Source organism: Ochotona curzoniae, unplaced genomic scaffold (genome assembly GCF_017591425.1).
Source record: "Ochotona curzoniae isolate NIBS_2020 unplaced genomic scaffold, NIBS_Ocur_1.0 scaffold_4701, whole genome shotgun sequence".
Taxonomy (NCBI): Eukaryota; Metazoa; Chordata; class Mammalia; order Lagomorpha; family Ochotonidae; genus Ochotona; species Ochotona curzoniae.
Window position 1 is genome coordinate 42,413,102 of NW_024467122.1, and position 25,980 is coordinate 42,439,081.

General features: G+C 39.7%; 2 protein-coding genes across 2 annotated transcripts; both read left to right on the forward strand.

Moving 5' to 3' along the window:
- The first annotated feature begins 9,276 nt into the window (after positions 1–9,276).
- LOC121148368 (olfactory receptor 4F21-like) lies at positions 9,277–10,212 on the forward strand. Its single transcript, XM_040968428.1, has one exon. The coding sequence runs from the start codon at positions 9,277–9,279 to the stop codon at positions 10,210–10,212; it is 936 nt and encodes a 311-aa protein (XP_040824362.1).
- Positions 10,213–17,644: 7,432 nt separating this feature from the next.
- Positions 17,645–18,589, forward strand: LOC121149059 (olfactory receptor 4F6-like). The gene has a single exon (XM_040969491.1). The coding sequence runs from the start codon at positions 17,651–17,653 to the stop codon at positions 18,587–18,589; it is 939 nt and encodes a 312-aa protein (XP_040825425.1). The 5' UTR covers positions 17,645–17,650.
- The last annotated feature ends 7,391 nt before the right edge of the window (positions 18,590–25,980 follow it).

A 25,980-nucleotide genomic window follows, 5' to 3' on the forward strand; every position in this document is an offset into this window, starting at 1 on the left:
GACAAGGAAAAAAAAACATTAAAATCAAGAAAAAATAACGCTAATTTCACAAAGAAATAGCATTTAGTCTAATAACAGACTCCAGCAAAAACCCTACAGGTCAGAAAAAGTAAGGTGATTTATTCAATTTATAGCAAGAAAAAGTATTCCAACAAAGAATATTATATCCAGCAAAGCCACATTTTGTAGTAAAAGTACTTCCCAAGTTGGAGGGGAAGGAAGAAATGGAGAAACTGCCATTGTGGCACAGTGTCTTAAGGTGCTAGCATTCCAAATTGAAGTGCCAGTTTAAGTCATGGCTACACTGGTTCTGATTCAGTTTGATGCTAATACATCTGGGAAAGCAATAGTAGACCACCTATTCTTATTGTCACTCTACTGTTATTAAAGAGAGAGAGAATTCATCACTGCCTTGTAAGCAACCCTGATGTCCTACATTAGCAGCAATCATCAGGTCTGGTGTGATGGCTTTGTGGATAAAGTCCTCACCTTGCACATGCCAGGATGTCATACAGGCTCTGTTTCATGTCCCGGCTACTACACTTCCCATCCATCTCCCTGCTTATGGTCTGGGAAAGCAGGGAGGATGGCCAAAAGCCTTGGGACCCTGCTCCAACATGGGAGACCTGAAAGAAGCTCCTGGCTCCTATCTTCAAATAGGCTCAACTCTAGCCGTCGTGGATATTTAGTGAGAGAACCAACAGATGGAAGATCTTTCTATCTCTATTTCCTTCCCTCTGTAAATCTACCCTTCCAATAAAATCAAATAGATCATATTTTAAAAATACTCATCAAGAAAATGCATGGAAGTAAGATTAACAAAGCAGAAAAATGCATAACCAAGCAACAAAATGATACAGTTCTCTTCTATCAATATGAACTTTGAATGTAAGTGAACTAAATTCTTCAACCAAAAGATACAGGTTGGCTGAACAGATTTAAAGAATCAAGACTCAACTATATGCTTCCTATAATAAACTCACTTCACAGATAAAGATATACAAAAATCAAAGGTGAAGGGTTGGAAAAAGATAGTCCATGCAAAAGCAAATCCAAAACAAGTTGCAACAGGTATATTTATATTAGGTAAAACAGACTTCAAATCAAAGGCTGTAAAAACAGACATGAATGGGCATTAGTATTTGAGAATTAATTCAGTAAGAAGATGTAACAACTGCAAATATATGCACCCAGTAAGACTACCCAGATATGTAAAGCAAATATTGCTGGTCTTAAACGGATATATAAACTACAATACAATAAAAATTGGAGACATTGCCACGCCCCTTGTCAGCAAAATGACTAGAATTTGAGTGAAAAAGAGTAAGACACAAAAAGACTGATACTACATGATTTCCTTTATATGTGGAAGCAAAAGCAAAAGCCATAATCAGAATACAGGACATTCATTGTTAGAGATGGGGAGGAGCAGGAGAGGTAGAAGAAGTTAGGATCAAAAATGCAAGGGGAACTGTGCAGTTTACTGACTGACAGTTACTTTAAAATGTCAACAACAGGAGAAATGGGTGCAAGGTGTATAGGAACTCCTTGTATTACTTCACAGTTTTTTCTTATAAAAATAAAACTACTCCAAAATGAAAATTTATATAAAATAAATAAATTTATACAACTGTTCACAGTTGTGCAAAAATACCTCTGTAACCCTGTAGTTACTGCAGGCTCTTTTTTCTTTAATAGATATGGAAAAAGGAAAGTTAGATCTTTGACATGGGTGCATCAGTCTATTCATGAAATTAAATAAGCCAAAAACAGAAATACAAATACTATATTATATCACTCATATATTGAATCTAACAAGTTACTCTTAAAGAAGTTGAAATCAGAACAGTAGTTACCAGAGACTGGGGAAAGAAGGGAAGAGACATGGGGAGTGGTTGGACAAAGGGTTAGTTACACGGAAATAGGAAGAATGAATTCTGGTGTTCTGTGGCACAGCATGTGGAATGTGGTTAACAATAATACATTTTGTGTCTCGGTATGTTGTAAGAGAAGATTGTGAATGTACTCACATAGAGAAATAGTAAAAGCACATGCTAATTACTGATTTGATCATTCCCTAGTGTACATATTACTTTAACTATCACATTATGTTTCATAAATATGTATAAATATCATGTACCAGTGAAGCAGTCTTAAAAAGAAAGTATATGATTTAAGGGAGCAGTTCAATGTAACAACAACAAGAATTTGTAAGAAGCTGACTCTAAACCTTGTGGAAGCGTTGGCTGTGCTCAAGATACCGGATGAGGAAGTAACTGCAGCTGTATATGCTAGGAAAAGAAACAAGAGAATCAGAACTAGAAATAGTGCATGAAGCTGTGACTGAATTATGACAATCTCATGATAAAATGTTGATAGATGAGGATTGATTTCTCATGAATGAGCCAAGAATTGATTTCTTGAGATAGAATCTACTCTTGTGCAGATGTTATTAATATTGTAAAAATGACCCTAGAGGATTTAGAACATTAAATAAACGTAGTGTTATATAAAGCAGAAAGGGTTAAGAAAATTGACTCTAACTTTGAAAGAGGTTCTACTATGAAGAAAATACTATCAAATAAGCATCATATGATACACAAAAAACGCCTCATGAAAGGATGTGACAAACTCCATTGTGGTCTTGTTTAAGAAACTGCCACAACCAACCTATGTTCAGGAACCACCACCCTGATCATTTAACTGTCAATGTCTAAGCAAAAAAAAAAAAAACCTGTAATTCAACTAAGGCTCAGATGAATGCTGGAACTTTTTAACAATTAGGTATTTTTAATTTAAGTATATTTAACTTTCAGACATATTCCTGTTGTATTCTTACTGAGCTACAATCATAATTTAAACAACTTTTCTGTTCACTGAGAAACAAAAAAATTATGTGATTCATTTTATTTCAATATTCTAGTTGGTACAGCAATCTAAAACCAAGCACAGTAACTCAGATGTGCCTGTGGTCAGAGCACTTAGTGGTGGTAAGTCTCTCACTAGATATTAACGCCAAACACATGCAATCAGTAACCTCAATTACTTCTAACAATTCAAAATCACATTTAGTCTGAAATTTGAGAAAATACTCTCCTATCTGTGTAATAACTGCTCATCAGCAGGCGTTATTTCATTCCCCAGTGCTCTGTTCTCCATCTGATACAGCTCAGCCCTCGGGAGAAGCAGAGCGCAGCAATGACGTAGTTTCTTTGGGAAGCCAATAATGGAATCGATTTCTGATCATTATTTCAAGTTCTGCAAATTGCTTACTCCTTATAGGCAGGAAAAGTTTGTCACTATGCATCCTGAAGTATCATGGAGACTCTAAAAGGGAATACATCTCTGTTGTTCTCATCCCTGGAACCTGTTGAACCTATGCCCTGCACCTGTACAGGTAAGCACATTGACCCTTCTTTAGTCCTTCACTCTCATGGCATATAATCATACCCAATTTTTCCACCTACAATCTAATTTTTTTTCTTTTCTCTCACTTTCCTTTCTTTGATCTGATACTGAATGCTTTACACTCTTTTTTTTTTTAACATTTCCTCCTGGTCTTTTCTTCAAAGTTAAATTTGCACTACCAGATAAACACAAAATATCCTTCAAAGTAGAAATATTTTCCTATTAAAGTGGTATGTGAAATATTTCGACTTTTTCGTATACTTTCTAAAAATTGGGATCATAGAAATGAAAAGCTACGTCTCTGTCTTGATTACTTCATTCCCACACAACGTGGAAAAGCATGCAAGCGTATTCATGCCACAAGAATTCAATTGTTGTTTGCAAACTAAACAACTCCAGGTTTCTTGCATGATAATTATTCCTGAAAATGAATATTATGCAAGGCATTTCACATTTGCTGTATAGCCAAGTCTCCTATTTGTTGCAATCCATTTAGTCCCAAAGTGATCATTTGAGGGAATGATTCCTGGTCTGTTCCTTTGCAGACGAAGAACCTAAGGCAGGAGTTGAGTGACTTGCCCTGGAGCACACCTCAGGCAGACTGAAGACTGCAGGATGCAAACTGCTGACCTTGTCTCTGTGCGCCTGCAGAATGCTTTAGCCTGTGTGTTTAGAAAATGCTACTATGTAAATTTTCCTTTCTCTCCCATAATTTTGACATTTTTTAAATTTCTAAACTAAAGGAACAATGCATTTTTCTTTGACACTTTATCAGTTGTCACTATTAGAGAAAAGCCACATGCTGACAGTAACGAAGCATTTGGTACCGTCTGCCACTACGACACAACTGTATAAATCCATATCCTTATTTTTCATATACAATTATGTAAGAGATAAACAAGCTTAGTTGCAAGTATTTATCCTACTGAATTATACGAAGTCTTTTTATTTTTTAAGTTGTGAATTTGTAATATTTATGCATTATGATGGGGTAAAATGCGGTATTTGATATACATGCATAGTGTAAACTTCTCAAACCAGGATATTAGCCTTTCTATTTCTTTATCCAACATTGAAAGGAGTAAACTAGCTTAGAGAAAAGAAACATAATATCTTTTCTATAACAGTTAATGTAAACTTATCATAAAGCCTACTTTGAAGAAATGTGCCCATCGACTTAGTCCTTTATTCTTCAACAGTTACTTGGTTAATGTTGTGCAGATTTTTTGAGCCCCAGAAAATCATCAGGAGTCTGAAGTCGGTGCAAACCCTTAAAGGCGGTTTATTCAGGCTAACGCAGGCTCCCAGCCACCACCCCTATCCAGCAGGATGGGGAGCAGTAACATCAGAATCAGCATCAGCAGCAAAAATGGCAGAAGAAGGGCTTCTTCTCTATTACACTAAGTGGTAATTTTGGTCTAACTCTTGATTATGTTTTTGTTCCATTTTGTGTTCAAGTCAGCATAACTAATCATTGTTTATTAGAATTTACAATATATTCTGGTTTCCTTTAGAGAGAGCATTCATTTTGTCTCCAAATTGCTGATATACCTCCTTTTCAAATTTCCCTGAGTTTTTTCTTAGTTTTTCTTTAGAAGTTATTTATGTAAAGTGAACTGATTTTGTGTATTTCACGAAGCAGACTTGAAGCATAGTGAGAGTTCTTGTCCTACCCTCCTGCCACATTCCCCATCCAAGCTTCATTTTCTTTCCTCTTTTTATATTCTTAACAATGGCATACTTTCAGTTCATTTCAAAATTACATGCTTAACACTCCATTCCTGAGGGTTAAAATAGTCCTTCTTTCTCTTGTTCTGTTCCAGCACATATTCATGAGTCATACAAGAACACTGCAGTTATTCCCTGGATTAGTTCAGTGATAATAAATGTTTTTATAACCTAGAGTCTTTTTCTGTTAACATTAATTGAATTCCCATTTTACTGAGAGCTTCAAATATATCAGAAAAATTTGTATTCTTTCACTAGAGTCCATACATTTTACCTCTTTCCTTTATATAAGATTTTATTAATTTATTTTAAAAGGCAGGATCACAGTGAGAGAGACAGAGAGAGCTCTTTTATCCCCTGGTTCACTCCTCAAATGCCCACAATGGCTGGACTGATTGAGTCTGAAGGCAGGAGCCCAGAACTCCTCCAGGACTCCCATGTGGACAACAGGAACCAAAGCATTTAAGCCATCTTGCTTCACTTTAGCAGAGACCTAGATAGGAGACTAAGCATACTGGGCAGTGAAGCTATGTTGCAACAGGTATCTCCCTGTGAAATGGCTAAACATACCTTGACAATATGATACCAGATTTTGTACCTTTGTCTATGCCTATGAAGTCACGCTATACTTAAATAGCAGAATCTTAAACTTGCAACTGGCACTAAAGGACTATATTGCAGTAATTATAGGAAGGAAAATGAGTAGGTAAAGGGGAGAATTCCTAGGCCTACAAAACTGTATCATGGAAATTAGTAAGAATAATTGAAAAAAAAAAAAAGGAAGCAGAGCAGATGGGACTCAAATCAGTGCACTGATATTGGGATGCCATCCTATCAACCAGCTCACTGTACCACAGCCACACTTGTATCCTTTATAAATGACAACCTTTACCCTATTAACAAGTTACTATTGACTATACATTTATTTAAATACTGTTATTAGATTTGTATATTCCATTTAACTGTCTTAAGTTTTGTGTAATTTGGCAATTAGTGATTTTAGTTTCACTGACTTCTTTTCAATAGTATTACTTGATTTGCTCTATAGTACCTGGTTAAATTATAATGCTAACAGACATCTTTCCCAGTGTTATGAATCTTAATGTCTCTTTTATAACCAAATGCAGGTTTAAAATTTTCTCTCAAAGTATTACAAATAAATAGTATTTAATACTTCCTATTCTACTAAAATTTTGAAATTTAGTAACTATAAGGCTAATTCTCTTTTTAATTGTTGTTGAAATATTCCCCTGATATCACATTATACTGTCTTCACTTATAGTTTGTAATATTATATGGATTCTCAAGAATTTTCTCTTGGTAGACTACTAAAACATTTATATTAGGAAGATAAATTATCAAATTAACTCTTCAATAGATCTGGAAGCAGAATATGGAATGGCCTAATCTTCAAGAAATATGGAATTAGAGAAATTCAGTACCACTTTTTATTGTCAAGAGAAAATACAGAAAAATGAAATTAAAGATCATAATGGAAATAAAGAGGATCCGAATTGTGTAAAAATTACTGAGGGACAAGAATACATTACAGACTTCAATACTGAGCGTCTGGGAGAACAGTAATGGTGTTTATTAAAACATTAGGATGGATTAAGTCAGAGAAGATTGGAGTTGAGTAGAGTAGATCTGAGTTGCCTATGCAGCAGACAGTTCAGTTTTGACCACTTGAAAGTAGAAATGGAATTCCATAGACATAGGTGTTATACATAGTTTGGGGTATATAGCTTTAATGTTCAGAGATAAAGCTACAGATTTAGAAATTAATATGGAAACACTAGAGGAAATTAGTAAACTAGCACTGAAGTGTCTTCAAATAAGATCTGATTTACAGTGGATTGATCTAGAAATTAGTTCTCTTATATTACAAGAATTCTGAAAACAGACAGACCATTGCTGGCTTGGTTAAATGACGCCACATGCCCTTTGGCTACTCTTTTCAACTTCTGTTTGCCAACTTAGTCTATGCTTTAGAATATTGTGATTGCTTCACTGGTAGGAATAGCAATCTCATTAAAAGGAGAGAAATCAACCAAAAGAAACTGTTCTCCAAGTAAAAGCTCTCCAGATAATGTATCATATTGCAAATCACTGAGCAGTTCAGGGTTACATGCCCCAGCTTAGAAAAACACATAACCAAGGAAAATGGGATTATCACAAGTTTGGAAAAAAATGACACACCAGCCTCCAATCTGGAATGGAAGTATTCTCATCTAAATCAGATACATGTCAGCCCCATGTCAGCCCACTGCCTTAAAAAGTGGAGTTTTATTGGTAAGAAATGTGAAGAATCATGATTTTATAGAAAGTAAGAGTAGAAGTTATAGAAACAAGGCCATGACAAAAAATAAAGTCTTGTATGGAAATCAAGTGAAATAACTTTTTTTAACATTCATTAATTTTTATTCCAAAGTCAGATATACAGAGAGGAGGAGAGACAGGAAGACCTTCCACCTGTTAATCCACTCCCCAAGCAGTCACAACATCTGGTGCTGCGCCGATCTGAAGCCAGGAGCCCAGAGCCTCTTCCAGGTCCCAAAGCTTTGGGCCATTCTTGACTGCAGGGAGCTGGATGGAGAAGCATGAAAGCCAGGACTAGAACCAGCACCCATATAGGATCCCGGTGCATGCAAGGTGAGAACTTTAGCTGCTAGGCTACCACGCAGGGCCCTAGTAAAGTAACTGAAATGTAACCACTTCATAGGACATCAAGAAACAAAATTTCCATCTGTAAAAGAAGCAATCTATCAATACTGGAATATTTTAATATGTTGACTAAAGGAAAAAAATTGTCAGTGAAACACTGAATAAAGAAGTAATTATAAAGGGAAACAAATTTCAGAGATTAGGTATTTTTTAAAAGAAACTCAGTATCTTAATAGTTCAAGGAAAGCACAAGTTGAAGGAAGTCTAATTAATGGACACTCGGGGAAGATCTACAATAACTTGAAGGGCAGAACACCATGGTTAGGGGTCATATATTATGGTGCTTTAAACCTAGAGATGCAAGTTCTTACTCCAAAAATTAATCCCTCTTTTTTCATTTTTGAGTCTACTAAAATACATATTTTGAGAACCAGTAAATTTGAAAAGCCTAAACAAAACAATGTGCTAATTGGAGTGCCTAACATTTTTGAAAACTCCAATAAATGTTATTTATTAACATCACTGCTTCATGATCACCTTTCTTCCGAACAGGTATTCTGTGATTGTATCAAACAAGCAAATGAATATAGAAGTCCACGTATACAGTATGAAAATGAGTTGTGAGTTGTGACCTCAATGGTAAATTTTTCAAAGAAAATCAAAACATACACACAAGATGAAATAACGTGAAACATTTTAAATAGTTTTAGTGTGAAAGCATTGCACAGTGAAGAAAGGAATTCAGCTGAGCAATGCAGTATGGGGTTAACTAGGGGGGACATGCCACAGCAAAGAACTCACCACTTGGAATGAGCTGCATCAGTATCTGAATAGCTACTTCAAGACTGACTTCCGATGCTTCTGTTACAGCTTCCTGCTAAATGTGCACCCTGCGAGCAAACAGGTGATGGTTCAAGCACTTGGGTCTCTGCCATCCAAATGAAAAGCTGAGGACGAGATTAAAGATCCTACTGAAGACTTATCCCAGACCTGGCTGCCGAGGAAATTTGGAGAATAGGTCACAATTTCTCTCTTCTTTCAGATAAAAGTTAAGGAGTTTTTCACAGACAAAAAAATAACACCTTTGGAGACTTTGCAAATTGGTCAAAAACGTTAAAGCAAAAATGACAGAAATGTTACTTGAGATTATTAGTGGGACATTACTTAGAAAAGTGGCCATGGACATTTTCTGAAAGTGCTTGAGAGAGGAAAAAAGATCCGGCAAGAGAATGAAAAGGGAAATAATTAAATTTTCTGTCTTTATTGCATTCATAACTTCATTTCTCTTTTAATGTAATCCCATCAATCATGAATAATACTCCTTTTTCTCATACAATTCAACTGTTTCTGATGCTAGGATATGAAACCCATAGAAAAACCTAGCAGGATAAAAGAGAAATATACTACTGTATTGTTGATTCTTACTCTTCATCGGTATCTGCAGGTGCTTTGAAACCAACTCCTGTACACAAGCTCATGGATGGTCTAAATCACTCTGCGGTTTCTGAGTTTGTCTTGCTGGGACTTTCCAGCTCCTGGGAAACCAAGGTTTTCCTCATGCTGACATTCTGCTTACTCTACGTAGGGATCATCCTGGGAAACCTCTTCATTGTCTTCTTGGTCATTGCTGACTCCCACTTGCATTCTCCTATGTACTTCCTGCTGGCCAACCTGTCCCTCATTGATGTGGGCTTTTCTACAGTCACAGTTCCCAAGATGATCTCAGACCTTTTAAAAGAATACAAGGTCATCTCCTTTCAAAGTTGCATGGCTCAAATATGCTTCATCCACATCATGGGTGCAGCAGAATTGGTGTTACTCATAGCCATGGCATTTGACAGGTACATTGCAATCTGCAAGCCTCTTCACTACTTGAGCATCATGAGCCCTAAAAGATGCATCTTGTTTGTAAGCCTTGGCTGGGTAACTGGAACGATCCATGCTATGTCTCAGTTTGCTTTCGTTATCGACTTACCTTTCTGTGGCCCTAATGAAATAGACAGCTTTTACTGTGACTTTCCTAGGATAATAAAACTTGCCTGCACAGATGCAGCCAAGTTTGGGTTTGTTGTTGCTGCCAACAGTGGCTTCATGACTGCAGGTACCTTCTTCCTGCTAATCCTTTCCTATGTCTTCATTTTGGTCACTGTCTGGAAGCGTTCTTCAGGAGACTTGTCCAAGGCACTAGTCACCTTGTCAGCTCACATCACAGTGGTTATTCTTTTTTTCACCCCCTGTGTGTTTCTGTACGTGTGGCCTTTCCCCACATCGTCAATTGATAAATACCTTTTCATTGTGGACTTTGCAATCACCCCTGCATTAAATCCTGTCATCTATACATTAAGGAACAAGGAAATAAAGGTAGCAATACAAAGACTGAACAAACAGAAATACCATGTCAGATTTGGGTAATCAGCTGTATCTGATCAAAATACAAGAAAAGCAAATGAAGTTAACAGGAGCAGACAGAAATCACAGAAATCAGTGTTTTGGGTGGATTAAGATTCTCCAATATTTTTCTAGTCATAGAAACATCAATTTTATCAACTGTCATGGAATAAAGTTTTTTCATAAGTGCTAAAAAAAATAACAGATTATATCCACTGAACACAGAAATAAGAAAAAATGCATTTATGAGGGTCAAATAACAGTGTGCCACAATCCACATCACCCTCTCAACAATCTCAGGGCACACAGCACACAGAGAGAGAGATCATTTGGGGAGTGAACAGTGGATGGAAGATCATTCACTAAATCTGCCTTTCACATAAAAATGAATGAATCTTTTTTTAAAATGTCAGTATTGCCTGAGTTTCTTTTTTATATGCAATATTTAGTTGTCTTATATTATGGGTTTATTTTCTGATGTCACAAACTAATCCTTTTGATTAAGATGTTTCTGTATTTTCTACATGGTTTTGTCTTTGTACAGTATGTAATGTTTTTAAAATATTATTTCAATTTATTTAAAAGTCAAATCTACAGAGAGAAGGAGAGATGGAGAGATTTTCTATCATCGCTCACTCTTCAAATGGGAACAGACAGAGCTGACCTGATCTGTTGCCAGAAGCCAGAAGTCCAGGTCTCCTTCATGGATGCATGGATCAAGAACTTGAGCCTTCATCCACTCTTTTACCAGTCCATAAGCAGGACGCCAGATGGGAAGTGGAGCATCTATGGCTAGAACTGGCACCCACATGGGGTACCAACACTGTAGACAGATTATTAGCCTATTGAGCCCCTGGGCCAGCACCTTTTATGTTTCAATGTGTGTGGGCTTTCCCTGTAACATCACTGAACAACTGATTTTTGATTGGTTTTATTGTTGCCTGTATCTTCAATCCTGGCACCTACACATTAAGAAACAAATACTCCAAATTTTTCATAATTCTGGACAAAAGGATTGTGGGTTCTATAGAATCTCATAATAAATGATGTAGATCTAGAGTAGAAGATGATTGAGGCTCACCAACAACCATGAGATAGGCCAGCAAAGGTGCATATGAAAACCTTGTCAACTCAGATGTTGCTATGATTGGTCAACCATAAATGGTATTGGTTTCATCTGCTTCAATTGAGAAGGGAAATAGAAACAGAAAACAGCCAATTTCAGCCAACTTGATGTTCAAAAATCATTGTTCTGATGACATTTTCTGGGACATGTTAATTATAATTGCTCTCTACTAGTAATAAACACATCAAAATTAATAAATGTATCTTATGGTAAGTTTACTGCCAAATGAAATATAAACTTAGGTTAAAATAAAAATCAATAAGCTATATATTTAAAATTTTGATTTTAATTACAACTTAAAAAAATAAGGAAAAAAGCAATTAGAAATTGTTTCTGTAAAGCTCTAAATTGAGACTTGCTTTGCCTTGAGCTCTGTCAGCTTAGAATGCTGTTTTAAGTTTGTGTTCTGGTTTGAGTATTTACTAATTTCTTTCACTATATCAGTTATTTGGGAGGATCCAGACAGGACTTCTGCAGTATTATTTCCTACCTCATTTTATCATAAAAATGAATACCTTTCTTTATTCAGTCATCCCAGTTTGCTCTTTAAAATGCATAGCAATAGCTTTTGTTTTACAACAGAATCAACTATCACCCAGAAACGTGCATTGAGAGGTCCTGGTTGCCTTTAATATGCTTTCCTGGTCAGGGAAAAGATTCTCAGAGCTGAGACATTTGATCTGTGGCTGATATTCTTGGACATAACAAAGTTTAAAATGTTGAGACATGTTCAATTATATTAACACTTCTACATTTAAAATAAAAACTATTGAAGCAGGGTCAGCACAATGGTTCAACTGACTGATCCTCCACCTTCCAGCACTGGCGTCTCATATGGGTGCTGATTCATGTCCCAGCTGCTGCCCTTCCTATCCAGCTCAGTGCCAATGGCCTGGGAAAGCAATAGAGGATGGCCTAAAACCTTGCCCATTTGGAGAATGAATCAGCAGATGGAAGATCCTTCTCTCTAAATTCGTCTTAAAATTTTTTTTGTTGAATGGAAAAAAGAAAAAGTGGAGGGAGAGAAGGGAAAGAAGAGGGACAGAGGGAGGCGAGCAGCCAGGACTGGAACTGGAGCCCATATGGAATATATATGGGATATCAGCACTATAGGTAGAGGCTTGACCTACTACACCACTCCACCCTTTATGTGTTTTATAACAGCCAGTCCACATACCAGCATCAGTCCTGGAGGATGTATACATAATGCAATCTGACAGATAAACCTTACACATCCAATTGGGACAAATGAGCATCTTTTCTTTCTTTAATTGCACACCACTCCGTCTTCAAAACTATTCATACCTCATGGGTCACTGTGGATGTAATTCCAAGAAATGGAATATGAGGTGCCAGTGTTATAATGCAGCAAAATAGTGTTCCCAGCAACTCATATTAGAGCAGCAGCTCAAGTCCAGGCTGCTCCACCAATCCAGCCACATGGGAAAGCAACGTGAGATGGCCCAAGTTCATGAGGCCCTGACACTAACACGAGGATCCAGGCTCTGGTTTCAGCCTGGCTGAAAGATTCATTCTCTCTCTCTCTCTTTCTCTCTCCTCTTTCTTCTCTCTCACTTTGCCTTTCAAATAAAATAAATTTTAAAGGAAGAAAGAAGTGGAATGTGAGAGGAAATCTGCTGAGTGCTTCTAGGAAAAGTCTCCTTAAGAAGATGCAATCCAATATGCATTCACATTCATTGCACTATTTTCAATAACCGAAAGATTAACAGATACACAAAATATCATACAGATAAAGGTTTAAAAGGATACTCTGACTGATGCTACAGCATAGATGAACTTTGGGCATTTTACGCTAAGTGAGATAAGCCAGTCGCATACACACAAGAAATATTGCCTAATTCCACTTACATGAAATACCTAGGAGTAGTCACCTTCATGGAGTAGAAAACAAACCAGTAGTTACCAGGATTTGGAGAAGGGAGAATTAGGGAGTTTTTAATGGATATAAAGTTTCAGTTTTTTAAAAAGAATGTTACAGATGGATGGCAGTGGTGCACAAAAGTAGAAATGTACTGAATGCTACTGAGCTACATATTTAAAAATACTTACAATGGTAGATTGTGTGCTGTGTGTGTTTTAGTACAGTTAAAAATAACCTGGAAGAAAAAAATACTATAGGTCAAGATCATTCAATGGCCAGAAACTATACTCTCTTCAAGAACTGGCAGTGTGGATCAATGAGTTACCACCTGCAACAGAGTGATGGTGGGCCCCTCCCTCGCACCAGTAAGCATATAAAACAATGCTGCCTCACTAATGATTAGGAAAATGAACCTCAAAACCGCAATGAGATATCATTCTAAGCATGTAAATGTTGGGATATGGTGTCTCAGTCCAGCCACAGGAGAAAACAAGGCTTGAAAGAAGTCTGTTACGCTAACAGGTCCCAAAGAAAAGACCATCAATCCTCATATGTGGCAAAGGATGATATTGGAGGTACGCAGTTTGGGTCAGGTGCAGAAGACAGGAGGAGCCTTTACTACAGTTGCAGGAAAGGAAGGACATTGTAGTACTAGCTGATTACAATGATTCCAATGGGTTGTGGGCTTTGGGGATAGTCCCCAGTTACCTGGTGCCAAGCCCCTGGGATGATTGAAGGAAACAGAAGTCCTGGGGCCTGACATAAAGGCTCACTGGCTCAATCCTCGCCTTGCACATCCTGGGATCCCATATGGGCACCAGTTCTTGTCCTGGCTGCTCTACTTCCCTTCCAGCTCCCTGCTTGTGGTCTGGGAAAGCAGCAGAGGGTGGCCCAAAACCTTGGGACCCTGCACCCACATGGGACACCCGGAAGAAGCTCCTGGCTAAATAAGTCAGGGCTTTTTGTACTTTTATAAAATTTTATGATCATTATCATTTTATGATACAGTTCTATAGACCCTGGAATCTCCCTTACCTGTTCCCCAACTCCCTCTCCCCCACCCTCGAGTTCCCCTATAGTATTACAGTGACATTATTCTTCATAAACAGTCATAAGTCCATCATTGTGAGCATGGGCAATGGCAGAGAGTCCAGCATATTATTATCAAGATATATTCAGCCGTTTCATTGCGAGTCCATCTTTGATCTGGAAGTAGAGTGGCATATTGCATTGTATCCTGTCATCTGGATATGACAGTCTCCATTACACCATTACTATACATCCCCTTAAATGAAAAGCCACAAAACAAAACAACAGGAAGAAAAAAAAGAAATTAACAACACCATAAAGTTAAATAACATACTACTGAATGTTGCTGAAGAAATGAAAAAGGACATCAAGAACCTTCTTTTAAAAAAAAAAGATTTATTTTTATTATTTTTTTATTGGAAAGGCAGATATACAGAGAGGAGAGACAGAGAGGAAAATCTTCCCTCCGATGATTCACTCCCCAAGTGAGCACAACGGCCGATGCTATGCCGATCCAAAGCCAGGAGACTCTTCCAGGTCTCCCACGCGGGTGCAGGGTCCCAAAGCTTTGGGCCGGCCTCAACTGCTTTCCCAGGCCACAGGCAGGGAGCTGGATGGGAAGGGGGGCTGCCGGGATAGAACCGGCGCCCATATGGGATCCTGGGCGTGCAAGGCGAGGACCTTAACCAGTTGCGCCACCGCACCATGCCCAAGAACCTTCTTGAAGAAAATGATGCCACTGTATGATCTATGAGTCAGTGAAGAACTGAATGTGAGGGAAAAAAACTGTTTTGAAGAAATAAAACTACAACCAAAAACATCAAAATCCATGGTATGGTTTCTGCTGATCCTTTTTGGTGAGATGAGTCAAGAATCTCCAAGGAAAGACTGCACACCCTAATGTTTAAGAGTACAGAAGGCATCCAAAGGCACACATTTACCATTCAAACACAGGAGGAAGATGCAATTGTTCTCCTCCTATTGGTTACATACACTGTGTCTACAGATCAGGAATCAAAGATACAGCCCTTTAAATTTGAGTGAGATGGACAAATTCTCTTTCCCTCATCTCAACAAAGCTTTCATACTCCAAACAGGGATAATTTTACATTGACCCATGTCTGCTTTCATCACCAGGCAAAATTCTTTTTTGATACTTCTCTCTTGGGAAATCAGTGTGACTCAAAGACATAGTTCCCACGAGAAATTAGCAATGAGCTGGGTATTGGCCATCTCAGTACCATCAGAGCCTCTTTCCTGTGCAGCCAATTAGCTTTGCCTCCATTGTGTGGAAATTTATATACAGCTTTGTGTTTGGAAGTACTGTTGCAGAAATGAAGACTAAGCTAACTAAATCTCTTCTCCAGAAACAAATTTACATCCAATGATTGAACTGGATGTTCAAGTAAGAGATGAGCTTTTAAGTAAGTAAAATAAGCTTTGAAATTGCGAAAGTAGCCCCAACTTAGTTATTTCACTTTTGTTTTCCCTCTCATTTAGTTTTAATTCTGCCCTTCCATAACTATTTATGTCAGGACTTTCTCTTTCCTGAGAGAGAAATTTTTGCCGCTTTATTCCGTATCATCTCTCTCCTAGGTTCAAATTTCAGTCACTGAAGTATGTTTTCTCACATAAAGTTAAATCTGTACACACCTTTCTCCAATGTTTTCAATTTCTCTCCCTAGAGGGAAAATTTTTCAAGATTTGCATTTCTTACATTCATATAATCCAAATGACCATAAACTTCATCTTCTACTGTGCAAAGTAGACAGCTGGGTTCATCTATTTCCACTCTGTTGGAAGAACAGAATGTTGATTAAACCACAGGAGCATCATCTCGAGCCTTGACCTCCCTTACGTGGGTGTGGTTCTCTCTCTCTTTGAATGCCAACATTTCCTCCTCCTCTGAAGGTGCCAAGCAACCCCTAAGGTAAGGTAGCATGCTCATTAAGTAATACTCTCTTCACCCAGTGGATGGCATAAAGGTGGCAGTATGAGGTCTGAAAACAAACTATTCACAGACTGACCAAACTGAATAAACAAGAAATGGAATTGGTGAGTATAATGCACAGTAGGAGAATGAAAAAGAAAGAACCCTTAGAAGAGAAAGATAATTTTAAACAAAACAAGAACTCAAGGAATAAAAGAGCCTTTTAAATAGGACAGAGTGATCCTACCAAAATGAGCCTACAGTTATTTTTTTTTAATTACTATCTGAACTAAACAGATGTGAAGAATTATTGCAAAAGACCGATGAACTGAAACTCAGAGACAGGTTTCAATTTGAAATATAGCCAAGGACAGTGTCTGGTGGGCAACGGGTGGGGGTCTGCTGGAAGAAACCCTAAAACCTTCCCCTCCCTGAACCTTTATAAACCTTTATAAACATTTCTCACCAGCTTGTTTCCTGTGGTTCCTCAGCCAAAAAACACCATCACCTCACCATCAGTGACCTCAGGGCCTGCTGGCAGAACCTGAACCCCTAGAAGTAATTGAAACTATTTTTATATTTTGAACAAACAACCCATTTGTCTTTATACATACAGCATTTGAAATTCAAATACATCATGACTTATGTGTTAGTTTAGGGTGCATTGATTTAGTTACATCTAGCAAACAGTTTTCAAAGGGTTCCAAATGTTTTTCATGCATTTATGTCCTCATTTATAATTTTTAAAGATTTTTGTATTTTTATTTGAAAGGCAAACTTAACAGAGATATAGAAAGAGAAGGCCTTCCACCCACTGGTTCACTTCTCAAAGGGTCACAATGGCCATTGCTGAGCTGATCCAAAACTGGGCACTAGGAACTTCTTCCTGGTCTCCTGAAGGGTGCAGGATCCCAACCCAACTGTCTTCTGCTGCTTTTCCAGACCAGAAGCAGGTAGCTGAACTACAAGTTGAGCAGCTGTGACATGAACCAGCACCTTATGGGATGCCTGCTGCACCACCACACTGGCACCTCTCATTCACAATTTTTAATGTAATTTTGTTACTCCTGATGACATCTTAAAATGTTTGTTGAAATTCAGTTTCTATTCCATATACAATCTTAAAGTTTTCTCACAGCCAATATTCATTTATTTTTGTTGTGAATCTTTATCCTTTAATTTTGCCATAATTCTTCCATTTTATATATTTCTTTTTAACTTCTGTCACTGTCACATACATTCATGTATTTGAGCAAATGAATGTGTTTAAAATAGGTCAGTTCTAAATGTGGCTGTGTCAGTCCCACAAAAAACTTCTATAAACTTACTTCCCAATATCTTCTTGATGATCAACTGCTGATCAAATTGAAGAAATGTTAATTTGATAAGTTGTAAAGTGTCAACATTTAATAGATCATTTTCCATGCTTCTAAACTTATTCCCTTTTTTTTTTTCCCCCTCCTTCACTTCAGAGTCTTCCTTTGTTTCCAAGACAATGGACCACGTAAATGGCTCTACAGTAACTGAATTTGTCTTGCTGGGACTTGCACAATCCTTGGGACTGCAGCTTTTCCTTTTTCTCTTCTTATTATTATTCTTTCTGGCAGTTATCCTAGGAAACCTTTTCATTGTATTCACAGTTATCTTTGACCCTCACTTACACTCACCCATGTATATTCTGCTGGCCAACCTATCACTCATTGACTTGGGTCTTTCATCTACCACAGTTCCTAGGACAATCTCTGATATTTTCACAGATTATAAAGTCATTTCCTTCCATAACTGCATGATACAAATGTTCTTTATTCATGTCATGGGAGGAGTTGAGATGTTACTGCTCATTGTCATGGCATATGACAGATACACAGCAATTTGCAAGCCTCTTCACTATCTAATTATTATGAATCCCAAAATGTGTGTGACTTTGGTAGCAGCTGCTTGGATCATTGGAATAATTCATGCTGTGTCTCAGTTCCTTTTCATCATAAACCTATCCTTCTGTGGCCCTAATAATTTGGGGAGCTTTTATTGTGATTTCCCCAGAGTTATCAAACTTGCATGCATGGACACTGACAGACTAGAATTCGTCGTCACTGCCAACAGTGGCTTCATATCATTAGCAACCTTTATTCTCTTAATTGTATCATATATCTTTATTCTGCTCACTGTCAGACAACATTCTTCAAATGATTTGTCCAAAGCGTTTTTCACTTTGTCTGCTCACATCGCTGTAGTGGTTTTGTTCTTTACTCCATGTATGGTCCTCTACGTTTGGCCTTTCCCTACTAAGTCGTTGGATAAGTTTTTTGCCATTGTGGATTTTGTTATCACTCCTGTCTTAAATCCCACCATCTATACATTAAGGAACAAAGACATGAAATTGGCAATGAGAAGGCTTAGTCAACAAGTTTTTAATTCTATGGAGATGACCTAAGAGATTTCTTTGACACGAGTTCAGAATAAATATCTGGACCAACCAAATTCCCCTGACCACCAGGAATGCTTTAGAGTATGAAAACTTTATCACTACCTTAAAAAATACTGAGAAATCTAAAGAAAAAGGGAGCATTCAATCCAAGAATTTAATTTCAGGTGGAACTACAGCAGGTTTTCTTCATCATAAAAAAAGTATTATGTATTTCTTTCAGAATCGCACACCTAAATTGTATTAACCAATGAGTATATTTAATTTTCATGTGATTATTGTATCTTTATTGAAACACATGTATGATTTAACTTTATCAGTATCTTTAGCTTAAAATAGGCATCACTGAAAGTAATAGATATTTCTTACTGAAATTATGTGGATCCAATGGACAAAATACAGTTTTAGAAATCCACAGAAGTTAAAATAAAGAAATGGTTCTCATTTTAATCATACTTTTAGATTAGCAGAAAAGATTATAATACTTCATATTTTTTCAAACTAATTATTGGTGTACTGTGTATGATGTCATTTTATAAGTAGACTCTAATATTTTGCATTATGCAAAATATCTATGCTCTGGATTTTTTTTTATTTAATTTTGACAATCCTTACAAATTTAATTGGGGTAAAAAAGGGTCAAGGTCTAAAGGGGGATATAGAGGAAGAAGCCCCACCCAGTCTCCCGCCCACCCCAAGTCCCGGGTGTGGGGCGCGCTCCGAGATACTCGATCAAGTGGTTCCAATAGTTCACCATTCATGGGTCATTGCCAGTCTCGCCACCCCAATCATGATGTGGTCATTGAAGAGTTCATTGATTGACACAGTCCCTTCTAGGGTCTCCGTTTGCCCAGTCTCTGCTGCCAACAGATGGCTGAGGTTGTTGCTTGATTTGTCCTGTCTTTCCCTGGTTAGGACTCCGAGTCCGGTGTCTCGAATGGGAAGATCCTCGAAGAAATTTTGAGGTATTCCCAGTCCAGATTCCTGCTGTTTTAGTAGCATAGGGCCCGTCACAGTCCACTGCCCCGGTCAGCTGGCAGCTGCAGTTGCTGGGCTGGTTCTGTCTCCACCCGTGTCCTCTTGCAGTCCCGCCTGGTTCCACCCTGGACGCATTTGTCCCTCGCACGTACCAGTAGGAGTTGCAGCCCAGTCAGGGCGGCCCACAGTAGCCTCAACCAGGCCCACCTCCTACCCTGGCTTGCCGGTATATATGGCATACTAGCCCAGTCTGTCCCCAGTACCCTTCTGTTCATATTCTTGCCAACAGGTGTTGCCACCTATTTCCATCTAACTATCTCCTCCTACCGTCCCTAACGGATATTGTTGGGTGTCTGTCTAGCCACCCCAGCCCCTGTCCTAGTTCCCATGCCCTCTCGTGGGAGGTGATGACCCATGAGGGAGGAACCCACTATTTCCCTCCCAGGTCGCTCCCATTCCAGTTATGCCCTCTCCATTTGGCCCTGTGGTTCAACTCAACGTGTCTAACCCTTTGTACCAGCTTCCGCCAACTGGTGCTACAACTAAGCCCCAACAACCCTCACCAACTCTGATTGTAGCTTGCTCCAGTGGGAATAGTCAGCCCAGCCTGGTTTACACCCAATCTGGTCCCCATGAGGCGCTGTGTCTCTGCCTGGTCTAGTCTACCCCCCACCCAGCTCCCGCTCCTCAGTGTAATTTGCTGTTCAGCTAGGGAACCTCCCCTTTTTCTCCTGTCAGCTCTGCCGCCTCCTTTCCTGGTTCTCACATGTGTTGGTTGGGTGCTGCGGCTGCATCCGGCTCAGGCTACCTCACCTTGGCATTCCAGCTTGTGTGTTGCTTTTGTTACGACTGGACCTGGTTCGACCCACACTCTGTTCTGGCAGTCAGATTTACCAGTGGATGACATGAACAGATTCAGCCTGGTCTGCCCCCGACCCATGCCAAATGCATGCCAGTGGGACTCTTTCTATGACCTCTTGGCTGTTGCCTTGCATGTTCCTTGCGCTGACCTGCAGGGTCTGTGTCCTGCCAGAGGGGTTGCCTGAGCTCCTCCATCAGAACCCCTCCATGTGCCAGGTTTCGCGCATATCAGTGGGTCCATGTGCCAGTTCGCCTCTTATCCTAGTAGGAACAGTGGTCTTTCCTAACTGGCCATCATCCCGTTCTGGTTCTTGCTGTAGAGTGTTTCAGTGCAGCCACGGTCATCCATGCCCCCATATAGCTTGTACATGGCTAAGTTGAGGTTGGGACCTAGCCTAGTCCATCCCACATCCACCATGGTACTCCAGATATGCTCTGGATTTTTTTAAGATTTTTTTTATTTTTACTGGAAAGGCAGATTTACAGAGAGAAGGAAAGAAAGATCTTCCACTCTCTGATTTACTCCCCAAGTGGCTGCAATGGCCGGAGCTGAGCTGATTCAAAGCCAGGAACTGGAAGTTCCATCCAAGTCTCCCACGCAGTTGCAGGGTCTCAAGGCTCTGGGCCATCCTTGTGTACTCTCCCAGGCCACAGGTAGGAAGCTGCATAGGAAATGGAGCAGCCAGGACATGAGGCAGCATTCACAAGGGGTCCCAGCCCTTGAAAGTGGAGGATTAGTTGAGCTGTCACACTGGGACCCTATTCTCTGCTTTATTTTAACTGTACTTATTTGAGAGACAAAGAGAAAAAGCTTGCATCTGTTATTTCCCTCTTCAAATACCCACAACAGCCTGGGCTAAGCAAGACTGAAGCCAGAAAGCAGAGATTTTACCCATGGCTTTCACGTGGGTAGAAAGGCCCAACCACCCAAAATGTCACTGTTATTTCTCAGGGTTTGAATCAGCAGGAAGCTGGAGCCAACAGCTTGATCCAGGACTCCAATCCCAGCACTCTGATCCAGGACTCAGACATCCTAATCAGCCCATGGGCACCGTCACCACATGGTATCCGAGTCTTGCCTGCTGGGAGGCCAGAAAGAGAGATTTCTCCCCCACACCCACGAGTACACCATGAGGAAATCCTGGGATTGGATTAAAGCCTATAGCCACGCCCTGCAACCACCACCATGTGGCAGCAGGAAACTAGACCATGGGAGTTCAAGCTTGGCGGCTCCAGTGACAGCAGCCCTCCACAGTGGTGGCAACCCGCTTGCAGAGAGTACTCAGGTCAGGTCAGACCCAATGCCCAGAACTCAGCCCATGGGCACTATCGCCACACAGTGAAAGAGTCCTAGGCTTTGGACATCCAGCGAGCCTATTTAGCACCAGGCTCTGCCTGCTGGCCACCCAGCGGCAAGCTCTGGGGTTTTTAAGTTACGTAATTGCTGCCTAGGTACATCCAGGGATAAGGCTAGTGTGAGTGTAGGTGAGGGATAAATTCTGTGTGATTCTTAGTGATGGAGTCACCAAACTTGCTTGCAAGCATGGGGACTGAAATCCGAGGGTTTGGAGGCAAGATTCCATAAGTTCTATTTGGGCCAGACTGATTCATCAAGCCACATGGGAATCCTGAGATGGGCTGCTAACATAGAGCATCACTGACTGCCACATACCATTCCACATGAAAGCTACCAATGGGGGCCTGTCTGGAAGGGTCAGGACACTAACCAACATGCAAGAGAAGCATGTGTGACCATGGAACCTGCCATCACTTACTGGTAAAGGAACCGACAAAAGTCTGGGAAGGTCAGGGCAACAGCACCCAAATGTGCATCCTAAAACAGGATGTGGGGTGGGCCGAGCTGCAAACGGAAGGGGGCAAACTGGGCAGGGCTAAGCTGGAATAGGGGATGGGTCAGATCAATCAGGCCAAGCTACAGCACCCATTGGCAAATGTCGAGGTGAGGTGGGCCATGCCAAATTAGGCCACAGCACCCAACCAGCACACATAATAAACAGGAGGGATGGGAGTAATTCTAGTAGGGGGAATGTGGAGTGCTTCCCTGCTGAACAGCCACTCCCACTGGAGAGTATGAGCTGGGATGGAGGCAGACCAGACCAGGCAGGGCTACAATACCTGTGGGCTTCATGTGAGCTAGATCTGGGAAAAGCCAGGCTGGGCTGACTGCTGCCACTGGTGCAAGCATAAATAAAAGTGGTTTAGGGTTGGCTGGGGTTGGCTGATGCTTTGCCACAGCATCAGCTGGCAGAGGCTGGCACTGAGGGCTAATTCTGTCAAGTTAAACCACAAAACCACCTGTAGAGTGCATAATCTGGCTGTGGGAGTGGCCTAGGAGGGAAATAGTGGGCACCTCCCTCATGGGTTACCAATCCCACTGGAGAGCATGAAAACCAGGATTGGGGCCAGGGTGGCTAGACAGAACAGCACCTGCCAGTATGTGTGTGGGCTGGATAACAGGGCTGGTTGGGTTGAATTAGGCTTCAATGCCCATTGACATGTATGTGAGCTAAACCAGGTGCCGGGCAGACTAAACAAGTCTGCAATACATACTGACATGCATGGGAACCAAGGTAGGGAGCAGGCCTGTTCGGGGTGATGGAGAGTCACCCCAACTAGGCTGCAGCTCCCACTGGTTTGTGTGAGGGCTGAGTATGAAGTAGGCAGGATCGGGCTGGACTGCAGCACCCATTGGTTCTCATGGAAGACAGGACTGGAAACAGAACTGACCCAGCAACTGCAACTACCGGCATACACATAAGCTGACTGGGGCGACGGATTGTGATGGACCCTGTACTGGCAAGCACACAAGAATCAGGACTGAGACCACCTCAGACGAAGTTTCTCTGGGGATCCCTCCAACTGAACTGCTGATCTCAGAACCCCAACGATGAAGAGATTATGTCAACCAGTGGATTCTGAATAGATTTCATCATGCTTGGAGCGGCGAGATTGGCAGCAATTCAGAACTGTTGAACTATCAAAGCTGCTTGAGCAGGACCCTCAGAGCATGGGGTGAGTGGGAGGATGGGTGGGTCTTTTTCCTTTATCTTTTCCCTTACCTCGGATACAGAAAAAAAAAATATTAATGTGGAAACGATGGTCTTACCCACTTTCCTGTAGCCCTTGACCCTTCATGTCCTAATCAACTATGTAAAGATTACCAAAATAAAAGAACTTTTTTAAAAAAAGTATTACTACTTACTGTCTTATAAACTCATGTGGATGCCAACTTTTTTTTTAGATTTATTTACTTTTACTTGGAAGACAGATTTATAGAGAGGAGAAATAAGTGAGAGATCTTCCATTCGCTGGTTCACCCCCCAAATGGTCTCAAAGGCCAAAGCTGAGCCAATCCAAAGCCAGAAGTAGAGAATTTCCTCTGGTCTTCCACACATTTGCAATGTCCTAAACAATTGGGGCAGCCTCTGCAACTTTTTCAGACCATAAGCAAGGAGTTGAATCAAAAGTGGAGCATCTGGGACAGGACATAGAATTAGCCAACTGAGTCATCATCCCAGGCCACCCCACCCCTCAATCCAGGTATTAATTTTGTCTTATTTTACTGTGTTTCTTTCAAGTCATGCCTAGAATCAGTCACATAATAAAAGCAGCAAATGGATCAAGACATAGTGGCAACGCCCCTTCACTCAGGAAGAGTCTGTGTGTTTTCTCTAGTGGCCAAGGGAAGCCTCACAAAACTCTAAGAACGAGTCTCAGTCCTCAAAGCACACTCTGCCTATTCCCAGATCACTGCACTTGTGACTGGTCACTTTCATAAAGGGCTCTTAATCAGGTGGCTTACTGAGGGCACTCATGTCAATAATATACTCCCAGATACATCATGCTGTAAGAGAAACAAACAGAAGGAAGTTTGTGCTTCTCTTTCTCTAAGACTGATGTGTGTACCTTCGAGTTATGAAAGAGGTAGGTGGAATACTTCAGTTGAAATACACTAGTAGAACTAGTAAGATTGTGGTATTTTATTGGTAATAATATGCTTTTTTTCATAGGAATCTGTTTTCATAAATCCAATTATATGCTTATCTCAGGAAAATAAAAAGAGTCTATAAGATTTTCTTAAAGACTTAAAATTATTAGTATGATTAATATTAAAAGTAATGGCCCTTTATTAGTGTTTTGCCAGCTATAGTTGTCAGATCCTTCTTCTGATTCCACTAGGAGAACCTATTCTTTCTTCTGCTTAGTGGTGCTTTTGCCTCATCTTTAACCATCTCCAATTTTCCTAGTCACTTTTTTACCTTATTCCTATAATAACACTGAAACCTAATTTGGGATATTTATCCCACGTAAAGATATGAATCACACTGTTAGCGCTGTGGATATTTTGATACCAGCTTTCTGCTCATGCAAACCCAGAAGACAGTGACTGTAGTGAACTGAGTCCCTGCCACCCATGAGCAAGAACTGGATGGAGCTCCAGGCTCTGGCCTCAGCCTGGCCTACGCCTGCCGTTGCAGCCATGTGGGAGTGAACCAGCACCCAGAACACTTCTTTTGCTCTCCTTCTTCCCACTAAGTAAATTAAGATTTATCATCTGTATTGTTAATGATAAGAATAACTATATTTACTACCAGGCTAAGCTGAAGAAAACCAAAATCAATTTTCCTGGTTTATTGCCCTGTTATATTTTCCTTTATTCTTAAAAAGAAATTCAGAATCCCTAAATTTTTGTGGGACACTGAAAACAGTAATTTGGTGCTTCAGTGGGTAGGACTAAGGAATGAGATTCAGGGTAATGAAGAGGAAAACGTAACTTTTTAAGAGCAATGAAATAACTATGATTAAACAAATGGCAAAAATGTAAGTATTGTTGTTTTAAAAAAAATAACAACTTGGCAAGTATACTCTCTGAACTCTAATGTCTTCTTCAGAAAGGGGAAAAAAAAACACTTCTCCTACATTTTGCTTGTTGCATTAACTCTTAACACCACATCTGATCAGAATTCTCATGGTTGGGAACACTTTCATTGGTTACTTCACATCACTGGTGAAATTCTTAGGGCAGCATTTATTTTCTTTCCTTGATATGCAATTTATGACTGACTCAACGTGTGCCCATTGTTGTAGGTTGGGTGGGCAGCGAGCCCCTCACAGACAGTGGCAGTAAAAGGAACAGTAGCTCAACGTATCCAGATAGCCATTAGATTTTCCTCATTCAATTTTTATTCCTGATTCTAGAATAAATGCGTCCTATGTTGATAAAGTTTTTGTAACTGTTTTAAGTTAAAGTTATCAAAATGATCTTAATTATTTAGAACAAAAACTATGGAATGTATTTTTTCCTCTCCCACATTCTACTGACAAATTTTCTATCATTACTCCCTTAATAAAAGCTTTTAAATATTGACCATTTTCTATGTGGTACCAAATTCATATATGTGTCATCAAATTGATAGGAATCATATACCACTATAGTGAAGACAAAATCAAGATTTATGTGCAAAAAAAAATGTATGTGCCTGGTCAATAATACCTATTCAAAGCATTTCTTTGAAGCAGTGCTATTAACAACCATCTCT